The sequence below is a fragment of the Penicillium arizonense genome (genome assembly GCF_001773325.1).
Source record: "Penicillium arizonense strain CBS 141311 chromosome Unknown PENARI_contig012, whole genome shotgun sequence".
Classification (NCBI taxonomy): Eukaryota; Fungi; Ascomycota; class Eurotiomycetes; order Eurotiales; family Aspergillaceae; genus Penicillium; species Penicillium arizonense.
This window is the reverse complement of record NW_019173289.1, coordinates 352,005-367,511: the sequence shown is the minus strand read 5'-3', so window position 1 is coordinate 367,511 and position 15,507 is coordinate 352,005. Positions and strand designations below refer to the sequence as shown.

At 49.2% G+C, this 15,507-nt stretch overlaps 6 protein-coding genes across 6 annotated transcripts; 1 reads left to right on the top strand and 5 right to left on the bottom strand.

Moving 5' to 3' along the window:
- Positions 1-281: 281 nt before the first annotated feature.
- PENARI_c012G11445 (putative oligosaccharyl transferase subunit Dad1) lies at positions 282-1,003 on the bottom strand (the record flags this gene model as incomplete). Its single annotated transcript, XM_022633058.1, has 3 exons — positions 282-348; positions 417-595; positions 749-1,003. 3 exons carry the CDS (start codon positions 1,001-1,003, stop codon positions 282-284), a joined length of 501 nt encoding a protein of 166 aa, XP_022487361.1.
- Positions 1,004-1,536: 533 nt separating this feature from the next.
- PENARI_c012G06209 (putative C6 transcription factor) lies at positions 1,537-4,050 on the bottom strand (the record flags this gene model as incomplete). The annotated part of the gene is made up of 2 exons (XM_022632928.1): positions 1,537-3,420; positions 3,475-4,050. The coding sequence occupies 2 exons, from the start codon at positions 4,048-4,050 to the stop codon at positions 1,537-1,539; spliced, it is 2,460 nt and encodes an 819-aa protein (XP_022487253.1).
- A 274-nt stretch (positions 4,051-4,324) lies between these two features.
- PENARI_c012G10037 (uncharacterized protein) lies at positions 4,325-5,697 on the bottom strand (the record flags this gene model as incomplete). The annotated part of the gene is made up of 8 exons (XM_022633032.1): positions 4,325-4,415; positions 4,490-4,531; positions 4,589-4,716; positions 4,769-5,080; positions 5,142-5,286; positions 5,338-5,361; positions 5,430-5,439; positions 5,532-5,697. 8 exons carry the CDS (start codon positions 5,695-5,697, stop codon positions 4,325-4,327), a joined length of 918 nt encoding a protein of 305 aa, XP_022487336.1.
- Positions 5,698-6,911: 1,214 nt separating this feature from the next.
- On the bottom strand, positions 6,912-8,148 carry PENARI_c012G04021 (uncharacterized protein; the record flags this gene model as incomplete). Its single annotated transcript, XM_022632872.1, has 3 exons — positions 6,912-7,247; positions 7,831-7,950; positions 8,005-8,148. The coding sequence occupies 3 exons, from the start codon at positions 8,146-8,148 to the stop codon at positions 6,912-6,914; spliced, it is 600 nt and encodes a 199-aa protein (XP_022487088.1).
- An 862-nt stretch (positions 8,149-9,010) lies between these two features.
- Positions 9,011-11,525, top strand: PENARI_c012G10216 (uncharacterized protein; the record flags this gene model as incomplete). Its single annotated transcript, XM_022633037.1, has 2 exons — positions 9,011-10,307; positions 10,381-11,525. 2 exons carry the CDS (start codon positions 9,011-9,013, stop codon positions 11,523-11,525), a joined length of 2,442 nt encoding a protein of 813 aa, XP_022487138.1.
- Positions 11,526-12,793: 1,268 nt separating this feature from the next.
- PENARI_c012G10970 (uncharacterized protein) lies at positions 12,794-14,723 on the bottom strand (the record flags this gene model as incomplete). Its single annotated transcript, XM_022633049.1, has 2 exons — positions 12,794-14,658; positions 14,714-14,723. 2 exons carry the CDS (start codon positions 14,721-14,723, stop codon positions 12,794-12,796), a joined length of 1,875 nt encoding a protein of 624 aa, XP_022487160.1.
- Between the last annotated feature and the right edge of the window lie 784 nt (positions 14,724-15,507).

The window sequence follows — 15,507 nt, the reverse complement described above, 5'->3', positions numbered from 1 at the left end:
CTATGGGGAACTTGTACGAAGCAAATACTTGTTCAAGTCAAGCTTAACATCGTATAAGTGACTAGACCTAAGATATGAACAACCATTCCCATCCTAATCAGACAAAGCAGCAAAAAGGGAACAGGCTAAAAAAGAAAAACGTCCCAGATGCCAATATCTAAAAAAGACAGTATTTCCCAATCCATTCAATAACCAGCTCATCCAATCACTCCCATAGAAATAGAAAAGAACAGGCCAGCATGGTATCGAAGGAAATGAGTAAAGCACCGACCGAGCGCAGCTCAGTTAATAAAGTTGATGCAGAAAAAGTGTAGAATCAAGCTTCCAAAGATGTAATCGGCAAAGGCCCTGTTGTAACCAAATATTAGCAAATATCCCAACCGCGGTAATGAAATACAAGAACAGAAAGAACCCACCTCTCATGCGAGTAACCCGTCCCCTGCTCCTCACCCTGCTCATCTGCGAATCGCGCGTTCTTCCCCTTCGAGCTTGGCTTTGACGTAGCACCGGAATCACTAGTTTGCATGCGAAGACTTGCGGTAAGAACGAATTGACCAACGGCGGCACTGAAGCCACTCAGGAAAGCGTTGAAGGGCTGTTATTGAGAGAAGGTATTAGCTTAATTCGTATTGGTTTCGTGTATAATGTGGTTTATAGATTGCCATGTTGCCCATTTGCTTGGATATTTCCATCCATTTGAGACACGAACATAGACAACTAGCCCAAAGCAGGATGCTAGGTAACTCACATAATTTCCAGCCAAGACACAGTACAAGAACTGCAAACCACCAACAAGAACAAGGAACACCATGAAGGCATCTAGAAGGAGTGTACGCTGCGGCGTCGTGGTGGCATATTGCTGCCAAACATGCTGGGCAATTTCTGCTGCTGAGGCGTTCGTCTTCAGGGTGGCTGGACCTGAGGAGAGGGGCTTTGGTGTTGGGGTTGTGGGTGTGGAGGGCGTTGCGGAGGTAGATGAGGCCGCGTGGCGCTTGGGAGGCATGGTTTTGGGTTCGGGGGGTGTTGGGTAGTTTTTTGGGGTGATGCAATTGGGATATCAGGAATTGGAGGTAGTGTGCACTTTTATGTCCCCAATTTGTTTGGGTGTGGTCGGTGGATGGAAGGGTAATGGCGGAGTGGAGGAGATCATTGATGCCAGCTTGGAGCTTCTCCGTTATCGCGTGGTCACGTGGTCACTGATTGGAAGTATACAAGTGTTAATATTTGGTTATTTGATGGTTGTATATAAGGGTGATCATGCTTTATTCTTATTCCTTTTTAAATTGATATGTTGCACATTATGTTTGTATTGGTGATATTGCACCACTACTGCCGTGGGCAACATAACATGCATCATAGAGAGAAGAGAGATATAGAAACAATGAGGGGAGGGGATATCATCCAAAATTCAACGCCACAAGTGATAACATCGTGTATATAGTTATAAGACCAAAGCCAAGAGAAGACACTTCGCATGCAGATATGCAGTAGCCAGACGTCAACGGACAAAACATATCAAGATCAGTCCGACGCAAATCAGACAAACCATTCAGTAACATTAGTCCCCTTGGTCGGCTGAGAGGCATCATTTTCGACGTCCATCTGGAAATCACGCATGACCTGGTCCCATTCATCCCAGCTGAGCGGAGGGGCTTCAGGGAATGGTTCCGGGTTCAGGAGGGGATTGCTCATGGCGGCGTTGTAAGGTTGGGTTGTTGATAAGCCCGATGGCGGGAGTAAATTCGTTGCTGAGATATTACTTTGTGTAGTTGGGGTATCGTAGATGTCCTGGGAAGCGAAGAAGTTTGTGTCGGGGAAGATGCTCTGTAGAGCTCCTAAGGGACCTCTGCTAAGGTCGATATTCAGATCGGCGTCAGATGTAATCTGTGGAGATACGTCTGATCTATTATTTTGGAAGGGGCTTGCCTGTCCCGGTGGCATATGGATCTGGGGAAGAGGGTGGTTGGGCACAGAGGTGATTTGAGCGCCGACTGGCTCTAATAGGCTGGGAGCTGGGCCAAACTTGACAAGCAATTCCTGGCTCTGTTTGATGCGGGTGGCTTCAGCTCGTTTCATTAGGGCGGCGAGGGGCCGCCATAGCATGCCCTTCTTATGGGTGGCCTGCACTGCCCAATCTGAGTAGAGCGAGCTAACGGCATTCCAGGCTCGATCGGTGATAGGGCAGACAGGGCGAACGCATATTTCAGACAACACAAATGCAACACCATGCCATTGCATATTGGTCCGGAATAGCCAGCCCCATTTGGTAGTCTTTGGATCGGCTTCGAGTAAGCGGCCAAATTCGAGCACTTCGATTGCTGTTAAGAACAAGCTCTCGCGAGTTGCCTGGGAGACAGAGGTGCTGCGATCTTTCCGGGTCATTGGGTGGTGGACCATCAGCCACAGCTTGGCAAGGATAAGACGTCCCACTGTGGCAGCGCACCATTGGATGGGAATGTTCATGTCACAGTGTCTGATATACCGTTGCTCGCAGCGATCACTGATTACTTGAATCATCTGCTCACAGCGACTGATTGGTGGCTTATTGTCAAGCGCACGAAGTTCGGCGCCGGGACACACGTAGTTTGCTCGTCGCAAAGCACTCGTAATCTCACAGCGAATGAGACAGAATGTATTATCAGTGCAGCCCTCTCGTTCTGCGGGAGTCTCAGTCATCTCGGGGTACAGGTCCTCATCGTTGACATTCAATGGAAGCCGAGTGTCGTACATGCTCTCATGGATAATAGGATCCGTCCCATGATCTTCCGATGAGCGGACATCCAGTAACGAGATATGCCACCATAGTCGACGGCGCATTTCGGTCTCGAACGGCTTGAGTGCGAAATTTGTTCCGTCACGATGTATGCCTAGTCCTTGAGCAAGACGCAAGACGATGGAGGTCATAGACCAAACGAATTTGCTATCATCTTCTCGTCGTACACAAACCAAGAACAGAACAGCAGCCTGGAGAAGGACCAAACTCTGTGTATTCAGCAACCCAGCTTTTGCAAGGGCTTGCTCCGTAGCAAAGCGGTACCGTTTGACAGCAGTCGCGCGGTCTTCACCGAATTGGTATGCGCATTCTTCAGGCTTCATACTGACAAAGCTGCTCAAATACATAGCGAAGACCAGAGCCTCTGAATTCTTATCAAGCGACTCCGGGTGCCGCGCTGCCTCAACAAAGAGATTTCTGGCAGTCGGTCGATGAACGATAGTGATCAGAGGAGCAACATTGTCCTTGTATGTTTCCCAAAGTATAGATACTTTGGAAATAGAAGGGTGAAACTCTCGAAGCGAGTGAGACAGCGAGTAGTATCCAAAAATGTGTCCATCATGAGAGCTTGAATTGGGAGAGTCTGGCGAGGGAGCATCATCTTCCTCAGAGTCAGAATGATCGAGAATATCTTGCAACTCCTCGATCTATAGCAATTAACATAAGCCATGACCTGGTATAAAGACATCGATATATCATACCTCATCTCCAAGACTAGCCCAGAGTCGATTGCTCACATATCGGCTCCGACCTTCATCAATGACCAAGCGCCCGAGCTCGTTTTCAAGTCTGTTAGGGGCAGGGCTCTTAGGATCTGCAAATGGACATTCAGAACCCTGGCTCTGAGGTCCAGGGGGTGCAGCAGGAGCAGCTGCTGTAGGCACGGGCGCAGACGCAGGCGTATCGCTGATAACAGTAGAAGACGTCGTTAATGACGGCGTCCGGGCTGATGTCCCCTCTGAACCCGAGCCATTACCACTCCTCAGGTGATCAATAACACCTTCCAAACGACGCAACCGCGAAAGCAGCTCCGCGTCAGGTGGGCGCCTCGATTTTCGCGGGGCACGACCAGGCGGGGGGAAAATGCATTCAATACCCGCCTTTGTACAATTTGAGCATGGAGTCCGCTTGTTACATCGGACTTTTCTGCGGCGGCATGTTACACAGCTGCGGGAGCTCGATGTGTCAGCGTGGCGGGGAGCGGTGGCGGACACGTTGGGCGAAGTCGGGGAATTATCGCTGACGATCATCTCTGGCGAATCTGATTGGAACGACATAATGGAGAAGGAATGCAGGTCTTGTCTCCTACATTCTTAAGCAAACCACCTCTTTGTAGCTTTGAGCTTTGAAAAGATCACGGGAGCCTCAAATGTTATCATGTGGGGCATGTGACTGGTGACTCAGCGTCTAGGCGTTTTCCTCTTTGGGAAAAAGCCGTTATCTCCGTGCAGTTGGATTGTTATGTTATTGGAATTCATATTAACGCCTGGTATATGCAGAGGCACGCTAAATGACAAATAGAAAAAAGCACCATGAAGAAAGATCAGTGGCTCATGTCTCTATAATAGGATTGAGATCCGAGGTACGGACTGGCAAGTCATCGCCTCGCCAGCCTTGTCGAAGGAAGCGTTTAAGCTTTCGCCTGAAAAAAAAAATTAGTCGAATGTTCAGAGATACGGAGTACATCGATGTGGAAAAAAAAGAGGGAGGACTCACTTTGTAGACTCCCAGATCTTCGTCGCCCCGTTGAAAGTATGACTAAAAAGCCGATTAGCCCGTGGATCTATAAAGAGAAGATCGACATAGCGGACTAACCCTGAAAAGGTCGTCTGTGTCAGAGCCTTAGGTCCATACTCCTCCTCAAGAAGCCAAGTATAAGCATATGGGATCTTAACCGCCACTCCCTCAAAGGTGCTATCACGCAGCGGGAAAATATCACTCTCCTTAAGTCACCATTAGCACGACACATCAACATCAAGTAAAATGAGGGCACACCTCGTAATGATGCTTATCCTTGCAAGTCAACGCCTCCGGATGTCCATTCTTCCTCTTATTCTCATCCTTGCGCACAGCAGTGATATCAATGAAAAGGCCCGACGACATATCAATCCAGCGCGCGTCAATCTTGTTCATTGTATCCTGTTCAGACTTGACGACATAGTTGGGATTGATATCGAGCATGTAGGCGCGACCACCATCAACGTCGGGGAGATCGAAATGGTGCTCTGTCATGTTATAGTATTCTGCTAGGAAGTGGATTGTTGCTTCTGAAATTTGGACGTCTAGGTCGTTGTCCCATGGGAAGATCTATATTCTGTTAATTATTGCCTAGGTTGGAACGAATGTGGAAGTGAAGGATAAATCTTACCTTCTGATTCCACCACCAGGCCAGCAGCGTGCCGTGCATAATCCATGTCTCTGCGCCGATGGCGTTCATTGTCGAGAAGTATGTTTGGACGAGGGCTGAGAGATGTGGGATGACTTCTGATTCTGGGAGAGTTTCATTGGCGAAGCTGGGATTTGTAAGTGGATGGTCAGGACAGATCAAGAGTGAGAGAGCGTACCGGCCGTCATAATGATAATGGAAACTGTGGTAGCAGGTTAGTTTAGGGCCGATATAGACATGCGATGTTGTTAACATGGTGTCTCGACATACGATGATTCATCTAAAACATTCACGCGTGTCAGTTAAAGTTGACAGGAACCAGAAGGCTGATCGACAAGGCTGTAAAACGGTATCAGGTCGGCTTGTACTCACGGAAATATTTCTCTGTTGGTATTTTCTTCTCGCTTTTATACTCCCTTGTTACGTTCTTTCGCACGCTCATGAAATCAGGTTCCGTCTCTGTACTCCCGCGCACTCCGGAGACAATTGTTGCTAGGAGTAGTCCATAGAGCCAACAAGCGGTAGCTAGAGATCGCATTCTGTATGGGAGGTCGCAGACTCTGTGTATTTATGCGTATCGGCATATGCAACGATTCGTGATATATGGAAGGGTAAGTTTGATTCGTATGCTGCAGGATCTGCCAGAAGGAGATATATGAGGCCAAGCAAGGCAAGATAAAAGATATAAATAAAGATTGTTGAATAGAAAAAGTGGGTATAATGCAAAGAAACAAAAGACCAGCGCAAAGATCAAAAATGAAAGATGATGACCAGCACAGAAACAGGCTCAGTGGCTGAAGAATAATCCTTCTTCCAGCGGAGTAGATTTCACTTACCTCCCGTAATTTTCAGAACCAAAGAACAGAAACAGGATCCATGATTGGTACCGGACGAAGCCGGCTTTCCGAAGTCTACCACGCAGCCAAAGAGGCTTGGTATTGAGCGGGAGCTGACGACTCCCCTCGTACTCGTTCGGAGAACAATACTATTAACGAGGCCGGTATATTCGTGGATCGAATCAGCAAAGTCTGCGCGTTCCGCCACATGGACCCACATGGCCATGAGCTTGTCTTGTGTCGCGTGTTCAAGTGCCGGGGGATATTTCACTGTGCATGGGTTTCATTTTAGGAGATTAATAATATTGGATTAGAGAGAGGGCCGCGAATGCCCCTGTTTCGTTGGCGTTTTCAAAGGTTAGATTAGTGCTGTTACTATGTATCTCAAGGCGCAGCGGGAAGTCGATGTATACGCGTCCCTTCGATAGCATCATTTTAGTCTGTTTGACCGCTGCACTAGCACTCCGCACAAGACCGGAAGAATCTAATTTTGACAAAATGGGAAATGCATCACACATGACATCCGGAGGCTCGGCATTTTGACCGATAGAAATATGATAGGTATATAGTTGGATATCTATCTTTATGTTGATGTCGATACAAAGTATATTGTCATATCTAATACTACTAGCCATTAGCTTGCTTAAAGTCCGCGTATAATCTGTACTTATTAGGCACAATTGAAGGTAGGGGTTAGACTTTTTACAGACCTGTTCGGTACCCAAGAAACGGTGTAAATTGTGGGTCAGAAGTCGGCCGTTTAGACGGAATAAGATTCTTAGCCAATGTTACATGAGCCACTTTAGAGTAAATTCATTTGAAAGACTTCCATCTCACTATTTAAGCCTCGCCTCGAACAAAGTAGGCTGATCAGCCAAAGTTCTCGGCCCATCGCAATCCCCAGGCAACCAAGCCTTCACCCACTCGAAGCCAGCCATCTCAAGCAAAGACCTCCACTGCGTTTCCGTCCGTTCCAGCGACGCAAAAGTGTCATATGCAAATCGGACAAAACAGCAGACAACGCAACCCCAGATTCAGGCAAAACCGTCTCACTAATCAACAGCAGCGAATCAGCCCCCAGAGCGGCACGCAGCCGCCGCAGGATCTGCACGGCCTGCATATCAGGCCGATCATGCAAAACAGTCCGCAAGAAATAAGCCTTCGCATTGCGGACGGGCTGTGCTTTGAAGAAATCGTGAGCCATGACTTGGATCCCCGGGAGATCAACGCCAGCGACCACAGCGGGCAGATCCTGCAAATCAGTTTGCCTGGTAAGTCTAAGAAATGATTTTGGAATTCTTCAGGTCTTCGCCTTGGCTTCCGCCTATGTCAACAATGAGTGGGTCGGACTGGTCTTCCACGCGCAGCCGTGCGACAGGGAAGAATTCGAACCAGTCTTTGCCAGTCCGCCGGAAGGGCATGCTCGTTACCGTGTTGGAAGGCTTGTTGGTAATATGGGTTAGAGTTGAGGAAATCGAAATAGTGAGCTGGTGTGCAGTGTGCGAACTGGAATGGCCCGTCTAGGCCATTTTTGGGGCTCTACCAGCCGTTGGAGTGGAAGTATTCTGGGAGAGTAGAGAGTATTGTCCAAAAATGAGTTCAATTTGATGTCAGGCATTGGCGATGCTACGCTATCTCTGGGGAACTGTCATACCCATGAATTATCGCAGCAGAAATGGGCGAAGTTGACACCAGTGCAGCTGCCACCGGTGTCGTGGTATATTTGTCTACATCTACCTCATGAATCACGGTCATGGCAGCCAGGAATTGCATAATCCGCCCTACAACTATCAACACAAGCACAACGCACGGATCAAGAATGGATGCCAACTTACTGACAAGTGGGGATCGGCCTCAATCTGCAATTGCTTAATGTTGAACGCACCATGACACTTGGATATAGCATCAAACAGCTTCAAGTCCACAGCTAATCGAATAGCCATTCCTTGGTGGCCCTAGCACATGTCAATTGCCCGTCGGTTACCTCCACAGGGATCCACACGGCATACCGAAAACATGAGACGTGAGGCAATCACCAAAGGACTCTCCAGCCGAGTCCGTAGTCTGTCACATGCTTGCAGTAACTGGGTTTTTTGTTGCTCATCCAATCTATCTGGATCGACGGCGCCGAGTTTATGTTGCAGATCGCTCATGTTACAGTAAAAATAGATTCAATTGTAATGTTTTATCATTATGGCTGATCTTTTCTTTTATGCTCTCTTTGAAGCCGAATTCAACGAATATCCCGGCTATTCTTTCAAATTGAATCTTGTCTCATGTAATAGACCGAAAATCCCATCGGACTCGGTATATTCGGGGAATTCTCATATAACGTTCAATGTCACGTTCTGAAGTGTAACCTAAGAAAGTCCAAACGACCCGGTGTCCTAACCGAAGTTTAAAGGATCCATCAGGCCGTCTACAGCGAAGTCAATTCGCAAACTGCACCAATTCTAGCAAATCGGGAATAGCCGTCGGGCGCTGATGGGCCAATATTAACTTATAGTGGAGATATTTAAAGTGCCTGATTGGTCAGGTTTTAACACTATAACTTCACTGCCTGTTCCTCCCATTTCCAGCCACCGAGGTTGGCATCTTTGGACCCTGAGTTCTGCGTCTAAGTATTGGCTCACTGCTTACCCCAGGAGATCTTGGACCTATTCATTCTTACCTAATTTCTTCCACCCTTTCGACTCTCACATGTTTCTTTCTGATGCCAATGACTCCCGACTAGTTTTCGTTACATTTGTTCATGTGCTCCCATTTTGACATTCATTCGATACGATGAGTCGAAATACACACTAACATTTGGCCCGGATTTACCTTTGAGGCCGTTTCCGTTCTCGGTTCGAGAGAAAGTGCGCTATTTGTGTGTTGTGTGTCCACAGACATAATTTTATGCCTATAGGGTGTGCCCAACTCACTCTCGAACCCCCCAATCTCACAAGATAGTGCTAGGATAGCCCACTATCACGGGCCCCCAAGTCCAAGATCCAAGATCCAGTGGAAGTGAACATGTCAGAGGCCTCCACACCCCTGGGAGAATCAAGCACACTGCAACCGGGCTCGGCACAGCAGCTGAACCGCTCCTGTGAGTCATGCAGAAGTCTCAAGGTACGCTGTTTGCCTAGCCCGTCCACGCCTAATCAGTGCCAGCGATGTGCGAAGGGGAAGAGGACCTGCGTCTTCGTGCCCCCGCAGAGACGCCGGCCCCGTAAGCGGACGGACTCACGTGTGGCACAGTTGGAGAAGGAGATGCGGATGATGCGTTCGCTGTTGAAGGGTCGGATTCGGGAGGAAAGTGAGCCCGAATCGGAGGGTAGTGAGGTTGATGATCGGGATTTGGAGGGCGATGGGGAGTTGAAAACTATGCGGGATCATTCTGCACATTCTTCGGATCGATACATGGATTATTCGCCTGAGTTGATGAATACCCATCCTGGTGGGCATGATCGTGTGCCCTTTTCGGGTCCTCCGTCTTTCGCTGGGTTGCCACCTGGTTTTGAGATGGAGGAGACTCCGCCTGTTGAGGATGTGATCGACCGGGGTATTCTCTCCCTTGAAGACGCGGAGCAGCTGGTGGCATATTTCATCCACGAGCTCGCATATTTCTTTCCGTTGGTTGTCTTGCCCCTGAATACAACGGCAGCGCAACTGCGACAGACAAAGCCAGTCCTCTTTCTCTCCGTCATCGCGGCCACATCAATATCCGTTGACGCTGGATTGGCAGCGGTGTTAAATCGCGAGATGGTCCGGCTCTATTCCGAAAGGTTCTTCATCGAAGGCGAGAAATCACTAGAATTAGTGCAAGCCCTTCTCCTCATGATCATCTTCTACTTTCCACCAGCGTCGCCCCTGAAACTGCAATTCTATCAGTACACGCACATCGCCTCGACGATGGCGCTTGAAATCGGTCTCGCCAACAAGCGTCGAGTCTCGAAGAAGTCCGACCGGAAGAACAGACTTGAGCCGCACGATGAGTTGCTAGCTGAACAAGCAAGAGCAGTTCTGGGCTGCTACCACCTTGGCTCAACAGTAGCGATGAAAACTCGTCGACAGAATCTCCTCCAATTTAACGACTGGGTGACCGAATGTGTCAAACATCTCGAACACTCCCCCCACCGAACAGATCAGCATTTGGCAGTGTGGTTCGAGCTTCAGCGTATAACAGACGAGGCGATGTCTTCGTTCGGTCTGGATGATACCAGTGCCACCTCGCCTTTGACGGAGTCAAGAGTACAAGCCGTGCTGCGATGGTTCGACAAGCGAATGGATACATGGAAGAAGAATACTCCTTCAGCCATGCTGACAGGTAAGTCCTTCTCCAAGCATCCCATTCCCATTCCCATTCCCAGCCCACCAAAACTAACACCGCCCAATTCCAGTTCCAATGATCCTCGAATACCGCTCCACAGCCCTGGCAATGTACGAACTAGGCGTAGGCGAAGGCTATCGCGACCCAGACGCAATAAAAAGACGCTACTTCATACTCCCAGCCCTCGACGACGAACACGAAAACGATCCCGAATCCTCAGACCCAGACCCAACGACTGCCCCAATCGGAACAAACACACAACAGCCTACCGGCACAAACACCCTCAGCGCAATCCGCATCGACATAAACATGAAATGGATGAACGCCGCGCAGGAAATGCTTGACGCAGTCCTAGCATGCAGCATAGACACGATGCGGAAATTGCCCAACTTGATGTACACACGGCTAGCGACGGCCGTGACGGCATTGCTGAAGATTCATTTCTCTGTGCGGACTGGGGCACTGGGCGAAGTCGTCACGCCTGAGACGGTGAATGTGGCATATTATCTGGATGCTCTTGCTGCGAAACTTGGCGAGGCGGGCGGTGGTGGAAAGTACAAGATTCCTAGTCGGTGGTATCAGGTTGTCGGTGTCAGAGGGCGTGATTGGTATGAACGGTTGGAAAGACGGTATAGCGGGAATATCGGGGTGGGAGTTGGATTGGGGGCTAGTCCATCAACCGGAACAGGAGTGACAAGGGAGCCGGTGGGCATATCAGCTCAAACACCAGGTATTGGACCAGGATCACACCACAGTACCGCAACACCCTCTTCAAATCACTCCCACACCCACCTGAACGTGAATGTGAACCCAAACACACAAACACAAGCAGGAATGGACCCCTACCCCGTCTCAGCAGCCGTGAGTCCCATCCCACCACACGCACCGGGAATAGAAAGCGGCTATGTAGCAATGAGCGGAGGACCGGGAATGTGGCCCGGGGCTGGTCCGAGTCCGATGGATGCGCATAATCCACATTTCTTCCATTCCCTCCCACCGGGGTATCAGCCTTTGCCTGCGCATTCACATCCAGCCATGCAGTCGCAGTTTGCCTATGAGGCACAGCGTATGCCGGCCCAGGGACATGTTCAAGTTCATCAGGGTCAAAGCCAGGGTCAGCCACAAGCTCCAGGGATGCATGGGACGGGCATGGAGCTTGATGGGTGGTTGCCCGATGGGAGTATTTTTGGGATGCCGCCGCTGCCTGAGTTTTGATAGTTCAGTTGGGGCTGATAGGGTGAGCAGTATCAGATCAGACCAGGCTGAGATGCGGAGTTTGGTGTGCACATGCTCGTTGGAGTATATCCATTGATTCTTGGGATATCAACAAGGTTGGCTGGGTTGTGTATGCATGTATATGTTATATAACTATTGAGTGCGGTTAGTAAACCCGACAAAACACAGGAATAGGAACAAAATAATGAACGAAGACATACTTTACTCACCAAATAGAGACCAAATCTTCACTCAATCAATAAAGAAAAGAGTGAGAGTGTGTAAAGCTTCAGTCCAAGTCGACGTATAGAAACCCCAACAAAACCAGCCGGCACCCAACCCAAAAGCCAAGCGGGCAAAAAGAAAGGAGAAAAAAATCAACCGAAAGCCAGAATCCGGGTCTATGCGAATATTAATACCGAATGCCCAAATACCAAAACCAAAAAATCAAAAAGGAACAAAACCCCAACCGGCCGTTCACGTCAACGCATTTACCCCGATTTAACCGGACTCGAAAAAAAATGATATGGCGGCATATCACGGAACATCGGGAGGATCGGAAGTTCCGCGGTGGTGTAGAGTCCGATTACCTGTGAATGGGTCGGTGGGTATTTGGGTCCTTGGCGGGCTGAGATGTGTTGGTGCTTGGTAGGACTATACATGGATATGCATGCATAGATATGTACAGGTGGGTGTAATTGTGCATTGTGGATTGGTTAGGTGTTGATATATATGCTTCCGAATCCGAATCCGAATCCGAAGCCGGATCCGAAATTGTTAAGGATGCGATGTGTTATTGAGGGTTGGGGGGTGGTAGATGTATAAATATTGATAAGCCTTCATGTCGGCATATGTTAGCTATATCTCCCGAGAACCCCATATACTCATCACCGCTGTGGATATGCTGTGAGCTTATAGGGGTGTAGTTACGGGAAGATCACCGAATAGAGTACTGTATCCCGAAGAAAACCAGGTACCAGGGGCCCTCGGGGAATCTTCATGGACAATCTTCGGGGTAACTTTTTTATTCGCGGAAACCTTGCACGGTCAGTCTTTGCTCTGAAACAGGGTGTTCGTGAAGTTTATGAACTAGTTGGATATGTATGGAAACAAATACTGTAATAGACAGGTAGCCATGGGTATCAAAATCGGACCACCGAACCCGAATGGGGTTCACCAAACGCCGAGTCCAAATGAAAAGAATGTAAAAAGAAAGAAAGTTTACAATCCAAACTCATAGCAGCACGGATCCAATTACACAAAAGAAATCAGGTAAGGCTAAATGCCTCCAACGCATCTAAGAACCCAGCGATAGCACCAATACCAGCTAAGCCCCTTGTAGCTTTCTTAGTCAGGTCTTTCCGGCGCTCCTTAGCCTCCTCCCGTGGTTCTCGGGAATCATGGGAATCATGGGAATCGCGGGAGCTGCGCGAGGAGTAGTGACGCGAGCGGGTTGGTGATCGGTGTCGTGAGTGAGGCGATGGGGGTTGGAAGCCCATTTCGGGTGTAGATGTCGAGAGTGGGTAGACTGATGGATGGGGCCGGCGCTGTGGGTTGTTGTTATATGGGGTTTGGGGCTGGCCCCACGGAGGCCCGAGATGGACTTGGTTTGGTGAGTGGCCTCGGGACGAAGGGTAGGGTGTTGCCGTGGAGGGACCGGTTTGTTTGTTTACTGGGATTGATCGAGGGGTTGGGGTATAGGGCTGGGAATTAGTATGATTGTAGGGTTGCTGTGGTGTGCTTTGAGGATATGCTTGGGGTGGTTTCGTTTGTGAGTGAGGTGAAGGTGGTCCTGAGAAGTGCGGTGGTGGGCGTGGTAGGGCGTGGACAGGAGGTGGGAAGCTGCCACTTGGATATGGCCGGTTCTCAGTATTGGTCCAGCTAGGGGGATATCGAGAGGAGAGACTGCTGGCGTGGACACGACTGGGAACCTGCTTGCTGTGAGAGGGACTAAGAGTTGATCTTTGCTCGCCCTCGTCGCTCGAGTCAATAATGATCCGGGAATTATTTCGACTGTCTCCCCGCTTGATTATATCTTCCGACTCTGGCTCGATTTCTACCCGTGCCTGGTAGGTTGAATACTTTCGGCGAAGTTCAGCGGCTTGCTGTCGTGCTTCTTGGGAATGGGGGTCCCTCCAGTCAACTGTGGGTCCCTCGATATAGTAGCCCCGTACATCGAGGCCCTCAAAGTCCGATCCGGCGTCATCATCGTCAGTGTCAGAGGAGACATAGACGCGAGGTTGGGCATGCTTTCCAGATGCATCGATCAACTTTCCAGCATTTTGTAGCTTCGAAAGATCAATAAAAGGCACCCAAATTGAAAGTAGACGGTTCATAGCACTTTCAGAAAGCTGCACCATATCCTTTGGCGATCGTTCCATGTTGCTCAGACCGACATCACTTTCTCCAAAAGTCACGACAGGCATTCGGATAGGATCAGAGGCACGAGTAGCAGCAACCGGTGGCTTCGACGCGGAAGCCGTGCTTGACAAATAATTTGAATGAATCCTCTGATTTGTCTGGCTGTTTGCTGCATCTCTCGCCTCCTGTTCCACGAGATCCCAGAGCCGATCAAGACGTTTCAATGACCAGTAACGTACAATGATCATGTTCTGTGAGTCGGCTTTTTCTTGGGCGATAGTGTCATCAGCAGCTGATGGCAACGACTCAGCATCGATTCCATTATCAACGTTGGATTTGATGATACTCCCAAGCTGTAAAATCTGAAGTAAAACAATCAGACTGAGCTTAAGAGAATCGAGTTGTGCTAGCAAGTAGGTGACGTGCTGCTTCTGAAAGCACCACTTGAGTCTCTCTTGGAGAGGAATCCTCCTCAGGTCATCATCCCTATCGGTTGATTTCAGCATGTCCAGCATGTGTTCAATCTCGATGAAAATCATCTGGCCCTGGCCAGCGATCTCCCATGCTTTCTCTGTTGCCTCTGGTGTCCGATGGAAGTCCGTTGATTCAATAGTCTGTCCAGCATCCTTGAGGGTTAAAGCAAATAGTGAGATGCCTTTGGCGATGCTATGTATCTCCAGCTTGGACTGTGCAAGTTGACAAGCCGCGGCATTAAGAAGCAGTGAAAGCCGCAGCCCCGCACCGGCGATCTTAACAATGGAAGCCTGGGAACCTTGAAAGAGAGTACCTGTTAGCGGGGTCGTCTCATTGTCAGAGAGAGATCCTACTCTGCGTCATGATCAGATTGCGTTGTAGACTGCGCAGGGTCTTAGGTAGGATGAAGCATGTGGGGGAAAAGAAGAAGAAAGAAAGTTGCCCTGCTCAAGTAGCAAATCTGATGTACGGGGAAGAAATGCCAAGAAGCTTGGGGAGCCTCAAGCTGCACAAGTGACTGAACGCCCCGTCAAGTCCGCAATCCGTGCATGACGCCATGAGGATGATTCTCGCACTTTGTTTGGCCGGGGAACAGACAGAGCCGATCCTCAGCTGCAAGTAATGTATGTCGTCTTTGAAGCCCGGGCAAAAGCACCCGCACTGCCTCAGTCGAACACGATCGACATGACGTCCCCCGTGCTTGGATCTTTTCTTTGTTTCGTCCAAGTACTTATCAGAGACGCCTCGCCCGTACTCTGATGTTTGCTATCAGGCCTTGGGCTGGTGAGATTTTGCTTCTTACTCGGGTATGGTCGATACCGCATTGGGCAAGGCTGAGGTGTTGCCCTCGTATTCATTCGGGATTCTGCAGATAGGAAAGCTCCAAGGCTGACTCGGGAGGTATCATGTTTTATGAGCTCCGATATCTGCGGTTTAGGGTCTTTGTTTTGCATCAGGATATGACGATATTGACAGTTACTACGCGGGTACCGCGAGCATTTTGGCCACGCCGACTCAGTAAACAGCACATAGACAATATGGTAGTTGTATATTGTAAATTAACTTCTATTGTGGACGAAAAGTGGCAAAACAAAGTAGAGCGCTGTTTTCATGAAGTATTGACAAAAACATTCTGGGGAAGCTGGAG